At 41.5% G+C, this 25,337-nt stretch overlaps 1 protein-coding gene across 4 annotated transcripts in view; it reads left to right on the top strand.

Annotated features, from left to right (window-relative positions):
* FGD4 (FYVE, RhoGEF and PH domain containing 4) overlaps nucleotides 1–25,337 on the top strand; it is a 273,188-nt gene that overhangs the window by 230,115 nt on the left and 17,736 nt on the right. For all 4 annotated transcript variants that reach the window (XM_017886972.1, XM_017887112.1, XM_017887190.1 and 1 more), the window contains 7 exons: nucleotides 477–615; nucleotides 3,286–3,344; nucleotides 3,648–3,794; nucleotides 14,742–14,914; nucleotides 19,450–19,480; nucleotides 19,997–20,089; nucleotides 20,707–20,832. In XM_017886972.1, the coding sequence (XP_017742461.1) occupies nucleotides 477–615; nucleotides 3,286–3,344; nucleotides 3,648–3,794; nucleotides 14,742–14,914; nucleotides 19,450–19,480; nucleotides 19,997–20,089; nucleotides 20,707–20,832 (768 nt within the window). The remainder of the gene's footprint in view (nucleotides 1–476; nucleotides 616–3,285; nucleotides 3,345–3,647; nucleotides 3,795–14,741; nucleotides 14,915–19,449; nucleotides 19,481–19,996; nucleotides 20,090–20,706; nucleotides 20,833–25,337) is intronic.

Here is a 25,337-nt window from a genome sequence, read left to right as displayed (position 1 = left end):
CNNAGTGCTGGGATTACAGGCTTGAGCCACCGCGCCTGGCCATTTTTTTTTATTTTTTTGAGATGGAGTCTCACTCTTCACCCAGGCTAAGTGACATGATCTTGGCTCACTGAAACTTCTGCCTCCTAGGTTCAAGCAATTCTCCTGCCTCAGCCTCAGCCTCCGCATAGCTGGGCCTACAGGTGTGTGCCACCATGCCTGGCTAATTTTTGTGTTTTTAGTAGAGGCGGGGTTTTGCCATGTTGGCCAGGCTGGTCTCAAACCCTCCCCTCAGGTGATCTACCCATCTCAGCCTCCCAAAGTGCTGGGATTACAGGTGTGAGACACTGCGCCGGGCCAGAAATCTGCATTTCATGCAGGTGATGGACAACTTTGTCAAAAAATATTGTCCTTGACGAAAGTTCTGTTTTGCAGTGAGTTTTTAGACTTGCTAACCTAATTTTTAAATGTTTCTTAGAAAACCTTTCTCATTACAGAAACAGAAAATCTGTGGGAGCTTAACTTTGCAGCATCACATGCTAGAACCTGTTCAGCGGATTCCCCGGTATGAGATGCTCCTTAAGGACTATCTAAGGAAATTGCCTCCTGATTCCCTGGACTGGAATGATGCTAAAAGTAAATGCTTTTTTTGTTTTCTCCCTATTATGGAATAATCAAGTGGCCAAGCAGCCTTATGGTTTCAAAGGGAAATATATCTCACAGCTACTTTAGTCAAATGTTGCTGTTAGAAGATAATTTCGTTGGAAATTGTTATCATCACCTCAGTTAGGCAAGTCACTTTTGAGCCAAAATGACAAGTTTAGAGCAGTGCAAATCACATTTATTTTTCTGGTTTCATGTTAGTCACTGGCTCTGAAATATAAAATTATAGACTTAAAGACATCTAGAATAGCAGTACACAATTTCCTTGTCAGAGGAAGAATACAACCATTCAGAATTACAAGTGCTGCTGTTTAATTAGATAGGTTGGTGCATACCAAGAAAGCTAAGGTGACATTCACTATGTAAAAATAACCTAAGCAGAGTTGGTTCCACCTGCCCTAACATGCCTACTATAACAGGAAATGGTGCTTTTTATTATCCAGTAACATTTTCTCCAAGAAAACTTTATTTCAATTCTGTTAGATGTCTTATTTTTTCATTAGATTATAATGAAAAGGTTTTTTTAAAGGCTTACAAGTTTCAATAATACTTTACCTTTTTCTGTACTTTTATGAATCAACTGTAAAGGCATGAATGAAAATTTAAGAAATAACAGTGGCTTCATATTCAACAAGCAGTAATGGTACTTTAATGGTACAACCTTAAAACATTGCTACTTTCCCTTGTAATTTCTTGTTTTTTGTCATAAGTGAACCTTGATGAGAGATGAAGTACATAAAACATTTTTTGTCTTGGATCCTTAACCTTTTCTTTTTTAATTATTATTATTGTTTTGAGACAGAGTCTCACTCTGTTGCCCAGGCTAGAGTGCAATGGCACGATCTTGGCTTGCTGCAAACTCCACCTCCTGAGTTCAAGCCATTCAGCTAATTTTTGTAATTTTAATAGAGACGGGTTTTCACCATGTTGGCCAGGCTGGTCTTAAACTCCTGACTTCAGATGATCCACCTACCTCGGCCTCCCAAAGTGCTGGGATTACAGGCGTGAGCCACTGCTCCTGGCCCTGATCCTTAGTCTTTTCTAGAACACAGGCTATCTCAGATGTGTTTCTCCCACCATTTGAGTGACTCTCACCACAGAAACTTCAATTCTCCATTCGCCCCTTCCATAGTGTAGAATGAACTCGACTTGCCATCTCCTCAAACCAACTACTTCCTGGGAACTCTGCCCTGTCTACATTTCTATCCATCTCGCCTGACTGCTTGATTTGAGTGGCAGATCTAGTGGTGGGGGTGGGGGTGGAAACACCACTGCTCTTCCTCAAACTCATCTCTAGAGCAGTGGCTTCATCCCATCTTATTTTGTCTTCCTGTATCCTGGATCCTGTATCAAGTGCACAGCATCGCCCACATCAGAATAGTTCTTTAAAATGTAAATTAAAATTCAGTTTCTTCTATACTCAGACTTTGGTGTCCCCTTAGATGCCCGTGTCAAAATGAAAAGTTGGCGACATGGTATGGCATTTTATTCCTTTTGTTTGTTTGTTTTCATTGCTACTTACACTAAAATTCTAAAGAGATCACAGAAGAAGGGCTTTTGGTGACCTAAAAGTAGAAGTGAAAGCAGCAAAAGTGCATTCTGTCCAGCAGTACACAGAAGACAAAAAAATGTAGTTGAAAAGTCTCAGGGTTTTTGTGGTAACAGAATTAGGCAGGCCAGTATTCACAAAACAAAAAAGAAAGGAAGAAAACGGGACATGATTTAGGATTGAGAGGTTTTCCCTGGGGTCAGTCCCGCAAGAGGTCTCGGCATCCACAGCACTTCACTAGCAGCCCCTGGAGCTCCTATGATGTCCACACCAAAGAGTTCCCATTCCCAGCTGCCCCAGCAACAAAACCCTCCAACACTGGCCTCAGAAGATTCCCTTTTACCTGACCCAGGCTAGAATTGTGACTGTATTTTCCCAAAGAAAGTAGGCTATGCTTAGTGGTTAATTTGCTCATACAACTAGTAAAATACTTACTACTCCTGAAATATTTTAGAACTTTTGAGTCAGAAACCTGGGTTTAAATCTGGCCCTCCAATAGCATAGCTGTGTGACCTCAGCCAAGTTGTATTACTTCCCCATTTCATTCATCTGCCAAATGAAGCTAAAATACTTAACGGTTTAAAGCTGTGTAAGAATTGATACTGTAAGTACCTGGCAAAGTACCTAGTATGGAGTTAGTGTACGCTGTAAGTTTCAAAGTCTTTGAGTATAGAAGAAACTGAATTTTTGTTTACATTTTGGAGAACTATTCTGATTTGGGCAATTCTGTGCACTCAATACAGGATCCAGGATAGGGGGAGACAAAATAAGTTGGGCTGGGGCCACAGTTCAAGAGATGAACTAAGGAAAAGCAGTGATGTTTCTATCTCTGCTTATTAATTTTGATGGTTCATTAGGGATTAATTAAACCTGTGAGCCTAATCATCATGTACGACTTTTTATAAGGAAATACGAAGTTTCAAGTAATCTGCTTACAAATGAACTTTAGAAAGTATACCATTTATAAATGGAAAATGCCACTATTTTTGTTGTATCTTTGGTCTCAGACCTCTTAATTTAGTAAGTTATTCAGCTATATAGAAGCACAGAAAGGATAAAGCATATTTATTTACTTTTCTTTTTTTCCCATTTAGAATCACTTGAAATTATATCTACAGCAGCAAGCCATTCTAATAGTGCAATAAGAAAAATGGTAAGTGGTTTTCGGAGGAGACAGGAGCCTTCTGATTAGACAATTATCAATAATACTGCCTCAATACTATGTAGATTTGGACCAAAGTGAATTGAAATAGATGAACCAAAAAGAATGTTTCTGAAATGTTTAATGTTATCTGGAATAACTCTCTGAACTTGCTAATAACTGATGGAATTTATATCAAAATGTATGCTTACTCCTAATCCCTTCTGAATTTACATTTTAGTTAAGGTCATAGTATTATTAAAGCTACTAGGTTGAAACCTGCCTGTATGTGATCTTGCTGTTTTAATTTCCTAGGAGAACCTAAAGAAACTCTTAGAGATTTATGAAATGTTGGGAGAAGAAGAAGACATTGTAAACCCTTCAAATGAACTAATAAAAGAAGGACAGATCCTCAAACTAGCTGCTCGGAACACATCAGCACAAGAACGCTACCTTTTCTTAGTGAGTATTATAGTGTTGCAAGTCATGTAAGAACTATAGGCTGGGTGTGGTGGCTCACACCTGTAATCCCAGCACTTTGGGAGGCTGAGGCGGGCAGATCATGAGGTTAGGAGATCAAGACCATCCTGGCTAACACGGTGAAACCCCATCTCTACTAAAATACAAAAAATTAGCCAGGGCATGTGGGGAAGGGTGGTGGCAGGCGCCTGTAGTCCCAGCTACTCGGGAGGCTGAGGCAGGAGAATGGCATGAACCCAGGAGGCAGAGCTTGCAGCGAACCGAGATGGCCCCCCCGCCCCCCCGCCTGGGCAACAGAGCGAGACTCCATCTCAAAAAAAAAAAAAAAAAGAAAGAACTATATATAAAAATGTGGCTGGGCACGGTGGCTCATGCCTGTAATGCCAGCACTTTGGGAGGCTGAGGCAAGTGAATCTCCTGAGGTCAGGAGTTTGAGACCAGTCTACTAAAAATACAAAAATTAGCTGAGTGTGGTGGCAGGTGCCTGTAATCCCAACTACTCAAGAGGACGAGGCAGGAGAATTGCTTGGACCTGGGAAGTGGAGGTTGTAGTGAGCTGAGATCGACAGAGCGAGACTCCATCTAAAAAAAGGAATGATATATAAAAATAGTTGTATACAGCTTGGAAAAGTAGAATGTTTCCTTATTCACCAAAGCAATTATATCTAACCTGTTTCAGTCAACATTCCATTTAGGGAATATTCCATTTAGAGATTCCATTTAGGGAAATATTCTAAGTAACGTATTTTCTGTAATTTTCTGTATACTTGGTATGGGTGGCCGGCAGTAGTGGCCCATCTGGAGTGGTGCTGCAATGATGCTGGTTGCAGCAGGAGAGGCATGGCCAGGGCAGCTACCCAGTCGCAGCTGCTGACCCAGGCATTCCTGGGAAGCCCCCGTACCCCTGCAGGCTCAGAAATGCCTGCTCCCACTGCCTGGCCTCTCCCCACTCCCAATGCCCATTCCGATTTCGGAGCAAATTTGGGGCCAAGCCTGGGTGCTGTTGCAAACCAGCAGGGTGTGCACACACTTGGGACAGCGCTGATATGCCAGCCCCCTGGTGTCTCAGCCTCTTCTAGACTTTGGGTGCCAATGATCATGGGAGGGAAGCCAAGGGGGTGCTGAGGGTGGCTTGGTGTGGCCCTACATGTTCCCCAGTGCCAGCAGTGGAAGCCGCTTGCGGTATGCTTGGTCCAGCCAGAGCTTTGCAGGGAGCCGGCACCCATGCTGGTGCCTGGAAATGCTCCCCTTGCTGTAGCCGGCATGCCTGGCTGTGCGCATGACCCAGAACCCATGCTTGCTCATTCACGTACCCCTTGCTGCTCCAGGCTCGCCCTTGGCAGATGTGGGATCTGGGCTGGTAGCACAAGCCAAGCGTAGCCTGCCAGGCCAAATGGGCAGAATGAGCCCAGCAGGCCCAAGCAGATCTCAGGCAAAGGAGCCACTGGCCACAAAGGTTTACGGCTGACTAAGCAACACCCCAAGGATCCTTTGACGGTATAATTTACTTCAGTAGCACACACTGACAATTTAACTTTACACATGTGGGATATGATACTTTCGGAAATGCTCCTTTTGCTTGTTTCAGATTTTCTCTTTCATTCTCAGGTAACTGGGTACCATTTCCTGGATATTTTGTTGGTGTGTCATTTCCTGACATCAATTCTCTTCCTAATCCTCTGTAGTCACTACTTTTAATCTTTCTAGGCTAAAAATATATATAGGCCTGGTTGTAAGACTTGTGTCTAAAATATCTATGGGAAAAGTACATGAGTTCTCTAGATAGTTCTTACTCACTGCAGTCAGTCCTTGGCCCTTTCTTCACTTCCTGGAAATGACAGTCTGAGGCTTATCTCAGATATAAGAGCACTTCCTGGGGCATCCAGACTATTTTTTTTTTTTTTGGACTCTGTCCGCCTGACCTTTACTCTTTGTTATCCTAATGAATTTCAGTTCCTTTCTATATCTAATAAGATGATAATAAGAATCATAATAATAATATGCATTGACAAAGAATAAGCTAACATCGAATGGTAGCTTAATAAACATTAGCTTTCATTCTGATTGTTATTAAAGAGAAACAGACACATGGGTGAAAAGGCTGCCTGGTGACTGGCATACAGTACATTCTTACGATGTTATTCATGTCTGACTTTTCTGCTGCAAGGCAGTCATCTCACCCACCATAGCATGAGTTGTCATGGGGGCTTAGAGACTTCTGTGTCTGTTTCCAGTCTCCATTGAAAGGAAAACTTAGGAACTAATTGTCATGCAGAGGGGTGTTCAGTACAAGGGGTCTTGACAAAGTTCATGGAAAATGCATATTGTGAAAAAACTATGCATAGATTTCAAAGCATTTTGCAATAAAATAAACCCATAGTAACTTATTATAACATATCCGAACAGTATCTGGTTTGAGGCACTAAGAAGGGTAAGACATCAGTTTGAGGCCAGGCACAGTGGCTCATACCTCTAATACCAGCACTTTGGGAATTGGAGACAGGAAGATGGCTTGAGCTTAGGAGTTCAAGACCAGCCTGGGCAACATACAGAGACCTCCCTGTCTCTACAAAAAATTTAAAAATTAGCTGGGCATGGTAGCTTGCACCTGTAGTCGTAGCTACTTAAGAGGCTGAGGCAGGAGGATCTCTTGAGCCAAGGAGTTCCAAGGCTGCACTGAGCTATGACCATGCTACCCAGCCTGGGTGACAGAGTGAGACCCTGTCTCAGAAAAATAAATAAATAAAAAATAAAGACATCAGGTTGAATCAAAGCAACATGAATTCTGTTAAAATTGAAGCAAGAACAAACATCAAACTTACGGTGAAGCTTGGATGCAAAAATGACAAAATCATTGATTCTTCATGAAAAGTTAATGGAGACAGTGCCACAAAGAAATCAGCAGTTTACAAATGGGTAACTGATTTTAAGAAGGGTCAAGACATGTTGAAGGTGAAACCTGCAGCAGCAAACCATCCACATCCTTTCGCTAGGAAAAAATTCATCTCGTTCCTGCCCTAATTGAAGAGGACTGACAGTGAACAGCGGAAGCAGTAGCCAATACCACAGACATCTCAGTCGGGTTCATCTTGCACAAGTCTGACCAAAAAATTAAAGTTGAGCAACTTTCCACTCAATGGGTACCAAAAATGTTGCACCCACATCAGCTGCAGACAAGAGCAGAAGTTTTGGTGGAAATCTTAAATAAGTGGCATCAAGCTTCTAAAGCATTTCTACAAAAAATTGTAACAGGAGATGAAACATGGCTTTCCCAGTACAATCCTGAAGACAAAATACAATCAGAACAATGGTTACCAACAGGTGGAAGTGGTCCAGTCAAAGCAAAAGAGATCCAGTCGAGCAAAGGTCATGGCAAGGGTTTTTTGGTATGCTCAAAACAATATGCCTGCTGACTTTCTCGAGGGCCAAAGAACAATAACATCTGCTTATTATGAGATGATTTTGAGAAAGCTAGCCAAAGAGTTTCACAGAAAAACACCCAGGAAAGCTTCTCCAAAGAGTCTTTCTAAACCATGACAATGTTCTTGCTCATTATTCTCATCAAACAAGTGCAATTTTTTTAGAGTTTTGGCAGAGAATCATTAAGCATACACCTTACAGTCCTGGTTTGGTGGCTCTGACTTCTTTTTGTTTCCTAATCTTAAAGAATCTGTAAAGGACACCCATTTTCTTCAGTTAATAGTGTAAAAACTACTGCATTGCCATGGTAAAATTCTCAGGACCCTCAGTTCTTTAGGATGGATTAAATGACTGCTATCATTGATTATAAAATTGAACTTGGTAGAGCTTAGGTTGAAATAAAATTTTTTCTTTTAATTCCATTTTTCCACAAACTTTTAAAAGTCTTTTGTATCAGTCATGTTTTAAAAGAATTTGGTCGCTATATGACCCACTAGTTCTACTCCAAGTTTTTATAATTCAAGAAAATTGAAAACGTGTGTCTGCACAAAAACCTGTACATCTTTGTCCATAACAGCATTATTCATAGTAGCCAAAAAATTTGAGACAACCTAAATGTCCATCAACTGAATCGATAAACAAAATGTGGTATGTTCATGCAATGAAATATTATATGTCGAGAAAAAGGAATAAAAACTTATAAATGCTACATGGATTAACCTTAAAATGTTGTCTCAAGTGGAAGATGCCAGTTACAACAGACCATATACAGTATGATTCTATTTATATGAAATGTCCAGAAAAAGCAAATGCATAGAGACAGGATGTAATTAGTGGTTCCCTAATACTAGCAAGGAATGGAAAATGGATACGAGGTTCCCTTTTAGAGACGTAAAATGTTATGGAATTGGTGATAGTTGCACAATTTACAGATATCCTAAACACCATGATTTGTACATTTTAAAAGAGTAAATTTTATGGTATGTGAATATCTTCATAATTTAAAATGTGTATTTTACCAGATTCACTATAAAAGTTCTCATTTTTGCTCAACAGTACTTCTTTCACAGGTAATATAGAGAGCTAGATAGAAAACAAGGATGAGTCATGTTAGGGTTCAGAGTCCTCTTCAGAGGTCTGTTATAAAAGATCAGATGATTGCCATCAGAAAGGCAAATCGGGGTGGGGTGGGGGTGTGGCATATGAAGCGGGAGAGCAGTGGGAAAGCACCAGCATCAGGAGGCAGAGGAGCAAGCAGAAAACGTGGGCAAGAACCTTTATTGTGGTTTCTGCAGGAAGGAATGGGCAAGACAGAGCATCAGGATTAGGAATGGCTAGATGGAATAATTTCTTTAGGGCTTAGGGGCCGGGCTTAGGGTCTGTTGTCCTGGCCCTGAGGTGACTGGGGCAGGAGAATAGTGGCCCAGAGAGTAAGTGTACAGGAGATACTTCTTTCACAGGTAATATAGTGAATAGAGAATATAGAGAATAGTGGCCTAGAGAGTAAGAGTACAGGAGGTGACTGCAGGTGTGAGTTCTGAATTGGTTGATTTCCACATGGAAGGCGCGTTATTCTCTCTAGGAATTGGATAACCCTGGGAGGGGCAGTCCTGTCAGTGTCAACAAGGCCTTAAGATGCCTAAAATCAAAAATACATAAATAAAAAGACATGCTTAATACACCGTTCTAGGCAACATAACCGGGAGCCAATGTCTTTCCTCTGTCTTTGCCTTTTAGGTGCTAGGATCATTTTCCTTTGTCCTCTTCCTCATTAATGTGACAGCCTCTGCAGTTAAACTCTGAGCTCTGGGTCTAACCAATTGCCTCGGCCTAATTTTCACATTTGGGAGTTATTTTGGAAAGAGGTTTATGTTGAATATCTTGGTGCAGAGCTGAATTAAACAGCTCTTTGGAGGACAGGTGGCAAAGAACCTTGGGGAAAATGCAGTCAGTGACTGAGGAAAAGATTCCTCCTGTTCCAGTTACTTTAAGCCATCAAACATATCATGCCATTGCCTCCCAGGAGAATGAGGTCACGTGGCAGGAATTTTAGGAGAGCCACATTCATTCTTTGAACACCATCTTAGAAACATTTCCAGTGTCATGTTGGTTCTTTTCATCCACCCTCTCCAGTGCTGTGCTTGTCACAGAATCCTGCCTCGCCAGTGCACATTTATTCCCATGGAGCCTCTTGTTCTTTTGCTTGTAGAAACTTCAGAAGCACCATTTTTATTTTCTTTTCTCTCTAGAAAGATAATGAGGGCTAGTTTTCTGTTTCCTACACTTGAGATACTACATTTGTCTGGAAAACCAAACTATATTTAGAATCTGCTATCTGCTTTTAAATGATCTTCATGTGTTTGCATGTTTTCAGGCCTCCATACCATACTTTTTCATTGTTTTTTATTTTAATGTAGGATGCTGTTTAATGTAAGCCATTTCATGTTGCTATCACAGAACACCTGAGACTGGCTAATTTATAAAGAACAGGGGTTTATTTTCTACAGTACTGGAGGCTGGGAAGTCCAAGATTGGGGGGCTGGCATCTGGTGAGGGCCTTCTTACTGCATCGTAACATGCAGAAGGCCGGCATCACATGGTGAGAAAGAGAGAGAGCAAGAAATCCAATTCATGGCCTCAAGCCCTTTTGTAATCAGCGTTAGTCTATTCCTGGATTAATTCATAGATTACTGGAGTCCTCATGACCCAAACCCTTACATTAGGCCCCACCTCTGCATTAGGGATTAAGTTTCCAACACATACTTTTTACACATTACTATGGCAGGTACTCTTGAAATAAACTGTCTGACATCCAAAAGTTTAAAAAATAAAAATAAAAGCAGCAAATTACCCCGCAAAACAACATTTTATTCTTGGCTCTTTGGAGTTTTTCTGTTCCTTATTTCCTTGGAACTTGATAGATTCAGATTATTTTTCCCTTATTTAATCTTTGAACACAGAACAAGCACTAGAAATTTTCTCCACCAATATCCTATTACCTTTGGAAACAAACATTAATGAAATTGTCACTGGTGAGAAAACAAAATTGAATTATTTCAGTCAAACGTATTTTTAGAGGCTTGAAATAAATACTTGAACAGTAGAGATCAAGAAAGACCCTCCCTCCCTGTGTTTTAATAATATTGTGGGTTTTTTTTTGTTGTTGTTTTTTTTTTTTTGGAGACAGAGTCTCCCTTTGTCACCCAGGCTGGAGGGCAGTGGTGCAATCTCGGCTCACTACAAGCGTCGCCTCCCAGGTTCACGCCATTCTCCTGCCTCAGCCTCCCGAGTAGCTGAGACTACAGGCGCCCGCCACCACGCCCAGCTAATTTTTTGTATTTTTAGTAGAGACGGGGTTTCACTGTGTTAGCCAGGATGGTCTTGATCTCCTGACCTCGTAATCTGGCCACCTCGGCCTCCCAAAGTGCTGGGATTACAGGCGTGAGCCACCACGCCCGGCCGAGGCTTGTAGTTTTTCTCACAACCTAGGACTTGTAGAAATTGCCTCGCTAGTCTGAGATTGCTTCACTGATCACTACTTCTAAGCTATGGGCATGAAATAAAAGGGAATCTCCTACCCTGAAAGGGAAAGTCAATGTTCTTCATACCATAGTTGCTATAATTTCTTTTTTCAGTATCAGGGAAAACCCAGAGGGAAGTAATTATTTGTGAAAGGTGGTGGTGGCTTTTGCTACAGGAGCAAGGTTCATGGAGGGAACAGGACTAGCTACTTGGTTTCTTCCTATATATGATATCTTCTTTGTAAGCAATGATTTCTATCGTGCAGGAGCTCCCACCTTCACCTATGCAAAGAAGAAAAGGATGTATGTGAAGTCTATTTAGGGAGAATATAATAGAGGGAATATAGTCCTGAAAGCATGAAAGGGAAGGAGAAACATACACATTTATAAGATAATCTGTCATGTGAGCATAACTACAAATGGTAAATGCTAAAAACCTTCATGTTCATGGACTTGTTTCTATAAAACAGCATGAGTGCTGAACTTAAAAGCCAACTTGAAGACAAGTATCAGATAACTCACAAATTTTATGCCATACTATTACATTTGTCACTCAGTTTGCAGAACAATTTGGTTATTGTTGGTGGCTGGAATGTGTGACCTCTGTCCCTTGTGCTGGTGGCTGTGCAGCTCCTGCAACATTCACAGCTTCAACCAAATATCCTCCTGAGAAGGCCTTGATAGAAGTGTTAACAGGAAAACTTAGCAAGCAAGCTGTGGCCTTAATCAGACGATGATATGGATGGTGATAAAAACCTTTTGGAGCTTTTTTTCAGATCTCTAAAATCTATGTATAATGAGGGTGTCATTGCCAGATTCAGATACAGTGGACAGTTAGTGATAAAGGCCTACACCCCAAGAGGATATATTTGAGAGGCTGAGACTGGAGGATCGCTTGAGCCCAGGAATTCAAGACCAACCTGGGCAGCATAGCAGTACCCCATCTCTATTTAAGAAAAAAAAAAGCTCTGTCTTTTTTTTCCAGGATATAGGTTATATCTTTGGTTGTATCTGTAATGTGATCATTACAGATGTAATCATTTATTTCTACATTCTCCAGTGTGGAACTGAAATTTATAACACTGGATACAGGAACTTATAAAATGAGAAAACAACTGTGAGAAACTAACGTCCAGAATGACTATTACAGACCGTCACATAAACTTGTTGGAATGTTTTACATACCCATCAACCTTTCTTGTCTTCATAGCAGTGTGAAGCTGAACAGAGGGCCTAGCAGGACGGATCTAGACTCAAGTCCCAAGGAGAATAAAATGAGAAGACTTGTTGAATTTAGGCACTTAGTCTGTGCAAAGCACTGTTCTACATACTTCACATTTGTTCCATTTAATCTCAGCAACCTATGAATTTTACAGATAATGACCTCGAGGCATGAGGGTTTGCACAGCTCATAAGAGGTAGAGTAAAGGTTTGAGAGCTTCTAGTCTGGCTTCAGAGCCTCTGCTAATAATAGTACTCAGCTGAAAGTAAAATTTTAGAGAAAATTTGAAGAATTAATAAATTGAGAAATCTTGATGAAGCAAGTAAAATAAAAACCATGTTGAATTTAGCCCACATGCTATTGGGAAAGTAAATTTTAAAGCAATTTTATTCCCTAATTGCTCTGGTCTTAGAAAATACATGTAACCTTAGAAACAACTTGAGAAGTAATAAATATGAAGAAGATGAGTATAGACCTTCTCTCAGGAATCTGCCCTCAAATTAACACAAATATTTAGGGTTGTATTTCTTTGCATGTTTTAACATAGTCAAAAGTGAACTAAATGATTTCATAAAGTCTTTGAAAGTGAATTTCTATCGTGTCAGCCGTCTAACATACCATTTTTCATGCAATTAATAGCCCGTGCTTTTTTTTTTTTTTCCTTTTTTGAATGGAATCTCACTCTATCACCCAAGCAGGAGTACAGTGGCGTGATCTCAGTTCCCTGAAACCTCTACCTCCCTGGTTCAAGGGATCCCACCTTAGCCTCCTGAGTAGCTGGGACTAGATGTACATGCTACCACACCTGACTAATTTTTGTATTTTTTGTAGAGACAGGGATAGTCTTCAGTTTTAAAGGTACATCTTGTAAAGAATAAGGCTCTGCCTTTAAAGACCTCTAATAAAACTGATGGCTTTTCAGAAAATTCATATGTGGTAAATTCTTTTTTTTTTTTTTTTTTTGAGACGGAGTTTCGCTCTTGTTGCCCAAGCTAGAGTGCAATGGCATGATCTGAGCTCACTGCAACCTCAGCCTCCTTGGGTTCAAGTGATTCTCCTGCCTCAACCTCCCGAGTAGCTGGGATTATGGGTACACGCCACTGTGCCCAGCTAGTTTTTTGTATTTTTAGTAGAAACAGGGTTTCACCATGTTAGCCATTCTGGTCTCGAACTCCTAACCTCAGGTGATCCACCCCCCCTCAGCCTTCCAAAGTATTGGGATTACAGATGTGAGCCACCGTGCCTGGCCCCTATGTGGTAAATTTTTAAGCAAGAATTAAGGATTCATAATACTATTCAAGAGCACTGTGGGATCACAGAGACCTTGGCCCTGTGGCTTGCTTTTTATGTAGGGTTTAATGTCCAAACCCCACATGTTCTAATGAGATTCGAACTAATAAATAGGCTACTTTTTAAAAGCTTAACATTCAACAGTCCAGTTAAAAAAAAAAAAAATTACTGACTAGGTGCTATGTCTCACACTATAATCCCAGCACTTCCAGAGGCAGAGGTGGGAGTATCATTTGAGGCCAGGAGTTAAAGACCAGCCTGGGCAACATAGGTAGGCCCTGTGTCTACAAAAACAATTTTTAATTGAGGCCAGGCGTGGTAGCTCAGGCCTGTAATCCTAACACTTTGGGAGGCCAAGGCAGGAGGATTGCTTGAGTTCAGGAGTTCAAGACCAGCCTGGGCAACATAGCAAGACCTCATCTCTACTAAGAAAAACTAACTGGGCATGGTGGTGTGTTTCTATAGTCCTGCCTGCTCAGAAGGCTGAGGCAGAAGGATGGCTTGAACCCAGAAGTTAAAGACTGCAGTGAGTTATGATTGCACCACTGTACTGCAGCCTGGGTGACAGTGTGAGACCCTATCTCAAATGTAATAATAATTGCTAAATATTACTCTCTTCTTCTAACACCTAGATTTAGATTTGCCCTCTAAGATACATCAATGAGAAATTCTTGTGTTTAAGAACTTAAAAGGTTAAGAAATTAAGCTCCTGGTGTATCAAAGGTCCTTAGTAATTTGTTGTGAATTTATTGAACTAATTTGCTTAGTACAGTAGTACAAAATTATTGATTTAAATGAATATCAATAAAATATGTATGAGTCATGAATGGGAAATATATTTTTCAAAGTGTGAGAATATGATTTTTTATACAAGCATAAACCTCAATGTGCAGAAGACTGGGTTCGGCCGGCGCGGGCTCAAGCCTTAATCCCAGCACTTGGAGCCGAGAACGGGCGGATCACGAGGTCAGGAGATCGAGACATCCTAGCAACACGGCGAAACCCCATCTCTACTAAAAAAAAAAAAAAAAGAAAAAAAAAAAAAAAAGGAAATACTGGTCTCCTAGAGAAATTACTTAGAATTTTTGTCTAGGGCTGCCTTTAAAATTGATCAGTTTCCGACTGGGCACGGTGGCTCACACCTGTAATCCCAGCACTTTGGGAGACTGAGGCGGGCGGATCACGAGGTCAGGAGATCCAGACCATCCCAGCTAACATGGTGAAACCCCATCTCTACTAAAAATACAAAAAAAGTAGCCAGGCGTGGTGGCAGGCGCCTGTAGTCCCAGCTACTCGGGAGGCTGAGGCAGGAGAATGGCGTGAACCCAGGAGGCAGAGCTAGCAGTGAGCCAAGATTGCACCACTGCACTCCAGCCTGGGCAACAGAGCAAGACTCCGTCTCAAAAAAAAAAAAAAATCACTGATCAGTTTCCCCTATTTATTTTCTTTACTGATATATGTTCTCCTTCCTTGCAGTTCAACAACATGTTGCTGTACTGTGTGCCCAGATTCAGCTTGGTAGGCTCTAAATTCACAGTTCGAACCAGGGTTGGCATTGATGGAATGAAAATTGTAGAGACTCAAAATGAAGAATATCCACATACTTTCCAGGTATCTGGGAAAGAGAGAACACTGGAACTGCAGGCCAGGTAAGGGAACCATTTCTATCACACTGCTTTCCAAAAGCAAGCATCAGAATAAATCGTTAGAACAGAATGGCTCTGAGGGTTTTCCCCAAGTGAATACTGCAGATCTCTGGGACTCTGGTTGGATATAAAAAGCAGGAGTCACGTCTCCTCTCTCTCAATTCCTCCATAGTGCCTAAGACAGTGGTTTGTAGACAGTAAGCATTCAGTAAATTGATTAACTCTTCAGAAATACAGGGTACTCAGAGGATGAAATTATTGCCATCAAGCCAGTACCTTGACTTACAGGAAAAGGTTCTCTCCTAATCCTTCCACCCCTCCTTTTGGTCCACAAATATTTATTGATGCTTGTTATTCCATGCTAATCTCTGAGTCTTTCAGATACTCTACATTTTAGGGCCTTAGGGGCACTTGAATGGAAAGAAATGTTCATAAGAGGCAGGGTGGTAAGGGTAAAATTTCTCCCACCATAGTTGCAGAATACATGAAGGGAGCCATTAGGGACTCAGGTGGCCTCTGACAACCAGGACTTCTAGAAGGTATGGCTCTTGTTATATTTTTATTGGGAGAGAAAGGTTTGGAGTTCTGGCTAACATTCCCTAGCCTCATAACCATTTTTTTTCTTACTTTTTTTTTTTGAGACAGAATTTCACTCTTGTTGCCCAAACTGGAGTGCAGTGGCACGATCTCAGCTCACTGCAACCTCCGCCTCTGAGGTTCAAGTGATTTTCCTGGCTCAGTCTCCTGAGTAGCTGGGATTACAGGCACCTGCCACCACGCCTGGCAAATTTTTTTTTTTTTTTTTTTTGAGACGGAGTCTCGCTCTGTCTCCCAGGCTGGAGTGCAGTGGCCTGATCTCGGCTCACTGCAAGCTCCACCTCCCGGGTTCACACCATTCTCATACCTCAGCCTCCCGAGTTAATTTTTGTATTTTTAATGGAAAGAGGGTTTCACCATGTTGACCAGGCTGGTCTCGAACTCCTGACCTCAGGTGATCCGCCCGCCTCAGCCTCTCATAATGCTGGGATTACAGGCGTGAGCCACTGCACCCAGCCCGTAACCATTTTAAAGGATAAAAGTCCATGAGAACCACTGCAGTTGATCAGAGCTACCTCATGCATGAACCCCTGGAATACAGAGTGCTGTCAGGTTTTGAAATACCTGCTTTAGAAAACAGTCATCCAAGCTGGGCTCAGTGGCTCACGCCTGTAATCCCAACACTTTGGGAGGCTGAGGTGGGAGGATCACTTGAGATCAGGAGTTCTAGACCAGCCTGGCCAACATGGCAAAGCCCCATCTTTGCTAAAACTACAAAAATTAGCCAGGCATGATCCCATTACTGCACTCCAGCCTGGGCAACAGAGTGAGACTCTGTCTCAAAAAGTAATAAGAAGAAGAAGTCATCCATTTATTGTTCTAATGCATGGCCTGGTAAAAATTTAAATGCTTCAGGGGGTCACAGAGCAGAGGGTGAAGAACTAATCCTAGCTCTAGTGGTGTCAATATCCCAGAATCCATGGAGACTCAGAATATTCTTCTGGTCCTTTCCACCATTAGCTTATGCTTCTGGCTGCTCAGGTGAATATACCCTGAATATTCGTACTTAGTAACTGCTTAAAAGCTGAAATTTTAGATTTTAAAAAGAGAATAAATCATTTTAACAGGAATCTGTGCCCAGGGAGTCCAAGAATTGGTGAATTTACAGTTTTGGAATGTGGGCAGGCTGGGAAAGTTTGAAGAAACAGCCCATTCTTTGATTTTCCACAGAGAATATATACTGAACTTCCTTTTCCTTAGGGAGCACCTGCATTTGAAACTTGCCTTTGAGTGTCATTGTTTCCCTACCTCATAGTAGGTTTGGGCCCTAGCTCCTCAAACCCAAGGGCAGAATATATGGTGCTCTGCTGAAGGCTCTTGACTGAGTCCTCACTCTGGTTGATTTGCTGAGCTAATAGCCCTAATGGCCCTGGCAACAGGGAACACTATCAATAGTTCTTTTTTTTTTTGGAGACAAAGTCTCACTCTGTTGCCCAGGCTAGAGTGCAGCGGCATGATCTTGGCTCACTGCAACCTCCATACCCTGGGTTCAAGTGATTCTCATGCCTCAGCCTCCCAAGTAGCTGGGACTATAGGTGCCTGCCACCAAGCCCGACTAACTTCTGTATTTTTAGTATAGATGGGGTTTCGCCATTTTGGCCAGGCTAGTCTCGAACTGACCTCAGGTGGTCCACTCGCCTTGGCCTTCCAAAGTACTGGAATTATAGGCATCGGCCACTGCACCCAGCCTCATCAATAGTTCTGATTATCATAGTTTTCATTGCAGAAAGAATGAAGGCATTGCTGACTCTGAAATTTCAGCACACTTCCAATCTGCAAATCCAAGAGATGTGTCTAACTACAGGGGAGATATTTCTAAAGTTTCTTAGTTTGCCTGAATGCATACTTTCAGTCCTCCTTTAGCCAGTTGGGCTATTTTCTCATCAAGATGGGGCTAATTGGTGAGGAATTTTCTTAAGTACAGGCAGTCATCACTTTATAACATTCCAACACACAGTACTGGATACCTTCCATTTCTTGTTGGAAACATGGTTATTCTGTCAAAAAATTTTTATTTACCTAATCTCATTGCTCTAGTTATATTTGTGCTTATATGGTGATATTGAACATCTGAATTAAGTGATTACTTTCCGTATGATCTATCATGCTTTTTTTTTTTTTTTTTTTGAGGCTGAGTTTTACTTTTGTCACCCAGTTTGCAGTGCAATGGTACAATCTTAGCTCACTGCAACTTCCTCCTCCCAGGTTCAAGCAATTCTTCTGCCTCAGCCTCCCAGAGTAGCCAGGATTATGGGCACATGCCGCCACACCCAGCTAATTTTTTATTTTTAGTGGAGACGGAGTTTCACCATGGCCAGGCTGGTCTCAAACTCCTGACCTCAGGTGATCCGCCCACCTCAGCCTCCCAAAGTGCTGGGATTACAGGCCTAAGCCACCGCACCCAGCCTATCGTGCTCTGTTAAGAATGGGAGAAACACTGAAGTTCCAAGAAAGTCAGAGTGCCATAGGAATTATTTGGAATCAAAACTTGGGTATATATTTGGAGATACTGAAAGAGTATTTGATTCTGAAGCTAACTGGGAAAAAAGGACCCCACTTTTCTTGCTAAGGTGTGAGTCAGCCTCAAGACTGAAGTACTTTTATGCTTCTTCTTCTACTTTCAAAAGATAAAAGGATTCTGTTTTATATACAGAATACCATTATGGTTTTCTATTGCTAAGTGGAAATAAAATAGAAAGGGGAAAACAATCTACTATAACTAAAACTAAAATGAAAAGCTATAAAGACTTGTTGGGTTTCTCTGCATTTGAAAGGCTAAAAGCAGCTAGCAAATAACTGTGCTTCCAGGGCAACAGAGCTGTGGTGGCAAGGCAGAGCAATAGGGAGAGTTTTTTAATTTTTAATTTTTTTTTTTAATTTTGAGAAGCAAGATTGAAGCCCCCAGGTGAACAATGAGCAGAAGCTTCCACTTGGTGGACACAGATTCCAGCAGCATTCCTGGCACATCATGGTGTTCAATCATCAATTTGCTGGAAAGATAGATTGTGACACAGAAACAATCCTTCAGCTAGCCTCATGCATATGTCATACCTATGGGCAGGCAGGTGACCTTCAGGCTGGAATTCAAACTGAGCCCCTCTACCAAGCACATACAAACAGATAGAGCACACTCTTTCATCCTCTTCAGAATTTTTCAATTTGGAGATCTTTCCCAGTTCAGACTCCACTAAAGAGGATTTTTCAAATGCGGTATGTGACAGCAGCCAGCAACATAAGCTACCTGCAAGAAAGAGGAAATAACGTTTGCCTTATAGGAAAAAGGGAACCTGACTACAGTCAAGGAAATTTGTTTTCTAAGGATAATTACTAAACACTGGGGTCTCTTAATCTGTAACACCTCCTTCCTACAGGCATTTAAAATTTTATATGCTTTTCTTTATCTAAAAGGTGTTAGGTTTGGTATTGCCTAAAGCCTTCTAAGAACTGGAAAATAAAATTAAATTGTTTATCAAAGGAAATGTTAAATAGCTCCCTAAGGCTTTACGGAGATATTTTAGATTCTCAAAGATAATTACTATCTCTTCTAAGATGGGTTGTGATTAGTAGCCTTTAGTAGCCTTCATGTGTTTTAGAAAACTGGAAGATTAGCTGTTGTATATTCAGTGTAATGCTATATATACAGTCACCTGATATATCTAACCGGGTGATGGTAATTAGACTTCATGTCTGGACAGTATATTAATGGAAGCTAAACCTAACTAACCCCATCAACTTTTATGTGTACCAAAGTCAGTGAATAGTCTGAACCTGTTTTTAAGATTTTTATTTGTTTAATTGCCAGAGATTAATTTTTGTTATAATTCCTTCCATAACATCCCTGAATTTTCCAGAAAGTTGGGACAACATGAAAACATAGTTTTATTCACCGGCAGTGAATCATTAATGTTCTTTACATTCACTTTAATTTTGTTTTGTTTTAGTTCTGCGCAAGACAAAGAAGAATGGATCAAGGTACGCCTCATTTCTATTTCCTTTTCTTTCTTTTTTTTGAGACAGAATCTCACTCTCACCCAGTGTGGAGTGCAGTGGTGCGTTATGTCTCACTGCAGCCTGTGCCTGGGCTCAAGCAATTCTTGCATCTCAGCCTCTCGAGTAGCTGTACTATAGGCATGCACCACCATGCCTGGTTAATTTTTTTTGTATTTTGTAGAGATGAGGTTTCGCCATGTTGCCCAGGTTGGTCTCAAACTCCTGAGCTCAAGCGATCTACCTGCTTCAGTCTCCCAAAGTGCTGGGATTACAGGTGTGAGCCACCGCGCCCAGCTTATTTTCACTTTTGTTTTTTAGTAACATCTTTGTGTATACAAATGTGCATATATTGTTGTGTGTGTTTTAATATACAGTCATCAGAACAGGTTCACTTAATTTTCAAAATGATTCCTATCATAGATATTTGTTTGATAAAGTATATTCGTTGGTTTATATGAGAAACTTTAATGTGTGCTTTGAATTTTACTTATACTTTAGGCCCTTCAAGAAACCATCGATGCTTTTCATCAAAGGCATGAAACCTTCAGAAATGCAATTGCGAAGGATAATGACATTCACTCAGAGGTTTCTGTGAGTTGAATTAAATTCTTAACTTCAAGTTCTTTCATATCTTTGCAGGTGCAGAAGATCTGTCTAATCATTTTGTTCTCCAACCTTTTCCCTTTACAATGTCAGAACTGGCTGGTTAGACAGAATCTCATTCTTTCTTAGATGAACACAATAGTGAGTGACTTTTCATTCTACTTGAACTTCTTTGAATTTTTCTTATTTTTATTTTTATTTTTTTGAAACAGAGTCTTGCTCTGTCGCCCAGGCTAGAGTGCAGTGGCGCAATCTTGGCTCACTGCAACCTCTGCCTCCCGGGTTCAAGCAATTTTCCTGCCTCAGCCTCCGGAGTAGCTGGGATTATAGGTGCATGCCACCATGCCCAGCTAATTTTTGTGTTTTTGGTAGAGACAGGGTTTCACCACGTTGGCCAGACTGGTCTCGAACTACTGACTTCAGGTGATCTGCCCACCTCAGCCTCCCAGAGTGCTGGGATTATAGGCGTGAGCCGCTGCACCCAGCCTTGTTCTTGAGTTTCAGAACATGGTTTGAGCAATATAGTTAAAGTTCTTTCAAAAAATAATAATAAAAGGGAATTATAGTTTTTTTCTATTAAAATTGAATCTTTCTTCCCTTTTTAGACTGCTGAGCTAGGGAAAAGAGCCCCAAGATGGATCCGAGATAATGAAGTGACAATGTGTATGAAATGTAAAGAGCCTTTCAATGCACTGACACGAAGGAGGCATCATTGTCGAGCATGTGGATATGTAAGTGAGATTTCTTGATCATTAAGGTTGCTAGTAACTATGTAAGTGATATAAAGTCATCAACTTTGGACATACAAAAAAATGACTTTCAATAAATCACTTAATAAATTTATTTTGGTGCCAACTATGTGCAGAGAACTGTGCTGAGCCCCGGAGAAAAAACGTTAGACAAAAGGTTCCCTGGCTTTACAGAGCTTACATTGTAATGGAGAAGACAGACAAATAAGAATTTCAAATTACTATAGATGAAATAAAACAATTGAGAAGTTAAAAATGGACAGTATTAGTAACAGAGGAAGATTTGGAACCAATTTTGGTTAGAAAAAGAGACCTATCTGAGGGGTTGTTATTTAAGATGATGCTTTAAGATCTTTGCATATAGACTTTCACTGTCTGAAGTTTCTCCCTGTCTCTATTGATTATCGGCTCTTTCTCAACCCCCCCTTTTTTTTTCTTTATTTTCTGAGACAGAGTTTCACTCTTGCTGCCCAGGCTGGAGTGCAATGACGTGATCTCGGTTCACTGCAACCTCCGCCTCCCGGGTTCAAGCAATTCTCCTGCCTCAGCCTCCCTAGTAGCTAGGATTACAGGCATGCGCCACCACACCTGGCTAATTTTTGTATTTTTAGTAGGGATGGGGTTTCTCCATGTTGGTCATGCTGGTCTTGAACTTCCAACCTCAGGTGATCCGCCTACCTCGGCCTCCCAAAGTGCTGGGTTACAGGCGTGAGCCACCACGCCCAGCTAAATACCTTTTTTTTTTTTTTTTTTTGAGACAGAGTCTCACCCTATTGCCCAAGTTGGACTGCAATGGTGTGATCTCGGCTCACTGCAACCTCCGCCTCCCGGGTTCAAGTGATTCTCCTGCCTCAGCCTCCCAAGTAGCTGGGATTACGGGCATGCACCACCATGTCTAGCTAATTTTTTGTATCTTTAGTACAGACGAGGTTTCACCATGTTGGCCAGGCTGGTCTCGAACTCCTGACTTCATGATCTGCCCACCTCGGCCTCCCAAAGTGCTGGGATTACAGGCATGAGCCACCGCACCTGACTCCATTTAGGTGCAATGTCTGTATGTTCACTGAAGAATGAAGTAGAGTCATCAGTTGAAAGTGAAGGGGAAGGAGGAAGAGATGGGGAGATTCAAGAAAGAGGACTAAGTGTGAAAATTTTCTCTGGGCAGAGAAAGGTGAGCCTAGTAGAGAAACAAAGTTGGACTTGGGCACCTGTTAGAAATTTACAGTTATAAATTTAAAGGGACACTAGTCAGCTTAATGGCAGTGATTTTTCTCTAACAAGATACAGCAACTCAGGCCAGCGAAGGCAGATAGCAGGATTTATCTAGAGTAAGCATAACGAGAAGAACACTGGAAGAGAAGGGAAGTATTTGCATCAGAGAGTTACTAATGAATAAGAGAAGTCTCAATTGGATAAAAAGAGCAGGAAAGCTGGGAAACAGGCTGATGGTTAATGAGAAAGTGGTGGGGTCAGTGGACAGAATAATTTCGGTAAGTTCAGAGATGTATGGTAGCGGACATCTTGGGGCCAATGAATTAGAAATAAGAGAGATGTTGGTGAAAAAAATGGGATATGTGAACCTGGCATGCCAGATATGGTTCACCCTCTGGTGGTGACACAGTCCCGGGGGTGACCATGAGATTGGACAGAGAAGGTAGACTGCACGGCACTGGCAGCAGAGATATAAGGCAGCAGAGCTGGGCTTGTCATGTGAATGTTGAAGTCCACATACATTGTGGTAGAGCAGAGAACTATGATCTGTTAGTGAGAAATTCCTGAGTGAGTGGGTGTGGGGCAGATGATGAGGAGATGTTAACTCAGGAGGGGAGATGGGTAGAGCCGGACGATGATGGGCCTCAGAGCTGCCAGGGGTTTATGAAGGCAAGAAGAGTCAGGGAATACATGCCTCATTTCTCAGCCCTGAGGTCTCAGAGGTGACAGAAGGTGAAGTGGAAAAAAAAAAAAAAGCCTCCACCAGAGAAAAGAGCCTGAGGATATGGAAGAGTTTGATTCTAGAGTAAAAGGTCCAGAGGGCCCAATGGAGGGGAAAGTGGGAGATGGGGACTGAACTAGATTAAATTATGTACAGAGGTTGGGTGTGGTGGCTCACCCTTATAATCCCAGCACTTTGGGAGGCTCAGACGGGCGGATCTCCTGAGGTTGGGAGTTCGAGACCAGCCTGACCAACATGGAGAAATCCCGTCTCTACTAAAAATACAAAATTAGCTGGGCATGGTGATGCACGCCTATAATTCCAGCTACTCGGGAGGCTGAGGCAGGAGAATCGCTTGAACCTGGGAGGCGGAGGTTGCAATGAGCCGAGATTGCGCCACTGCACTCCAGCCTGGGGTACAGAGTAAGACTCCGTCTCAAAAAAAAATTATGTACAGAGCAATATGTTTGGGGATGAGGCTGAGAAAATAACCAGAGAGCTGGGCGTTTTCCTGGGATATGAGATAAACAGGAAAGTGGGGCATGACATGGAGTGAATTCTACTGTTGTTTGAGATAAGGGTAGGCACCCAGACCTATTGCTGTGATCCCAAATGTTTCCCTTGGTGGCATGGCAGCCTAAAGGATGGTGCTTCCTGATAATCTAAAGAACCATGCTTCACCCTGAAGATACACATGTTATGTATTGGAGGACACAAGCTGCTTGATATTGGAGTAAGCACTGCAAGACTGGCAGAAAACTGAGGCTGGAATGGTGTAGGTAAGAATCAGGTCATTGAGAGCTAGAGATGCCATGGTAAGATGCTGAGATTTGATCACACTTTAAAGGGAATTGGTTCAATGAAGAAAGAGCTGAGAAAGACAGGGAGTAAGTAGTCAGGAATGACTTTAATGTTAAGATTTGGGTGACTGGATAAATGGCAGTGTGCTATTGACATAAGAAATAGAAAAATGAAGCAAGTTGAAATGAAGGGGAGAGGAGCAGAAATAAAAACAATAGCAGTTACCATTTATGATGTACCAGTGCCAGGCATTGTTTGAAGTGTGTTGTGTATACTGTTGCTTATGGTTTCTCAATTCCCCTGTGAGGAAGGTTGTATTTTCTCCATTATATAATTCAGAAATGGACTCTTAGAAAAGTTATGCTATTTCTGTTACTCGTTTTTCTTTTTTCTTACTCTCTGCCTGTGGAATTCAGTTCAGATATATATAACATCACCTCATTCCATCTTCCATGTCTTTCCTGTTTTCTACCCCGTGTCTCTCTCTATAGCATTTTATTCATCTCTATCTCCTGTTTTGTTCATTTACTCTCCAGTTGTCGCAAATCTGCTGTTTTGTTCATTTTTAATTTTAATTATTTCCAAAAGTTTTTTCCTTCCAAATCTGCCTGATCATTTCTGATAGTTCTTGTTGTTTGCCACTTTATGTTTTCAAACATTTCTTATGTAATTTTCAAATTTGTGTCTAATAATGCCAGTAGCTGAAGACATTTCAAGGGTTCCAAATCTGTTGTTTCTACTAAATTCTAGTTCCTGGAGACTTGCTTTCTGCTGTAATTAGTCTCTTCTCATTGTGAGCTCGTATTTGGTTGATACTTCATCATCTTCCTTTCATAAGTTTTGGCGTAATGACCAAGTCTCAGACCCTTGTCCTCCAGGCCCCATGGACTGTCTCCTAGTCCCAGGACTGTCCAACCCGAGCTTTGTTTGCTCCATTCATTCACCATTACAATTTCAGCTTATTGTATGTGTGTTGTTTTGTTTGTTCATTGGGTTTGGGGGCCTTGGAAAGTTCTCTTACTTTAATATTAAGAAGTAAAGCATTACAATTATTTGCTGAATTTTGTCCAGGATCCAGTTGTATTATAGTAAAACTCTTCTCAGAGTATCTATCTAGTCTGTCATACTGACAGCAGCAAGAGTCAAAAACATATTTAATCGTGGTTATGTATTTCATTATGACTGTTTACATAGTCTTTTTATATCCTAAAGTTATATAAACTTCAGCTGGGCATGGTAGCTCATACCTATAATCCCAGCACTTTGGGAGGGAGGTTGAGGCAGGTGGATCACAAGGTCAGGAGATCAAGACCATCCTGCCCAACGTGGTGAAACCCCATCTCTACTAAAAATACAAAAATTAGCTGGGTGTGCTGGCGTGTGCCTGTAATCCCAGCTACTTGGGAGGATGAGGCAGGAGAATGGCTTGAACCCAGGAGGTGGAGATTGCAGTGAGCCAAGATCATGCCACTGCACTCCAGCCTGGTGACAGACTAAGACTACATCTCAAAAAAAAAAAAAAAAAAAAAAAATTAGCCTGGTGTGGTGGCACACACCTGTAGTCCCAGCTACTCAGGAGGCTGAGGTGGGAGAATTGCTTGAGCTCTTGAGGTCAAGGCTGCAGTGAGCCAAGACACACCACTGCGCTTCAGCGTGGGTGACAGACCCCAGGTCTTGACCCCATCTCAAAAAAATAAAAAATGAAAAGTTATATAAACTTCTATAAAACTTATACTTTTCTGGTTTTGTGTTT

Source organism: Rhinopithecus bieti, unplaced genomic scaffold (genome assembly GCF_001698545.2).
Source record: "Rhinopithecus bieti isolate Rb0 unplaced genomic scaffold, ASM169854v2 scaffold_72, whole genome shotgun sequence".
In the NCBI taxonomy this organism is placed as follows: Eukaryota; Metazoa; Chordata; class Mammalia; order Primates; family Cercopithecidae; genus Rhinopithecus; species Rhinopithecus bieti.
Note: the sequence above shows the minus strand (reverse complement) of the source record. Positions and strands in the feature narration are given on the sequence as shown.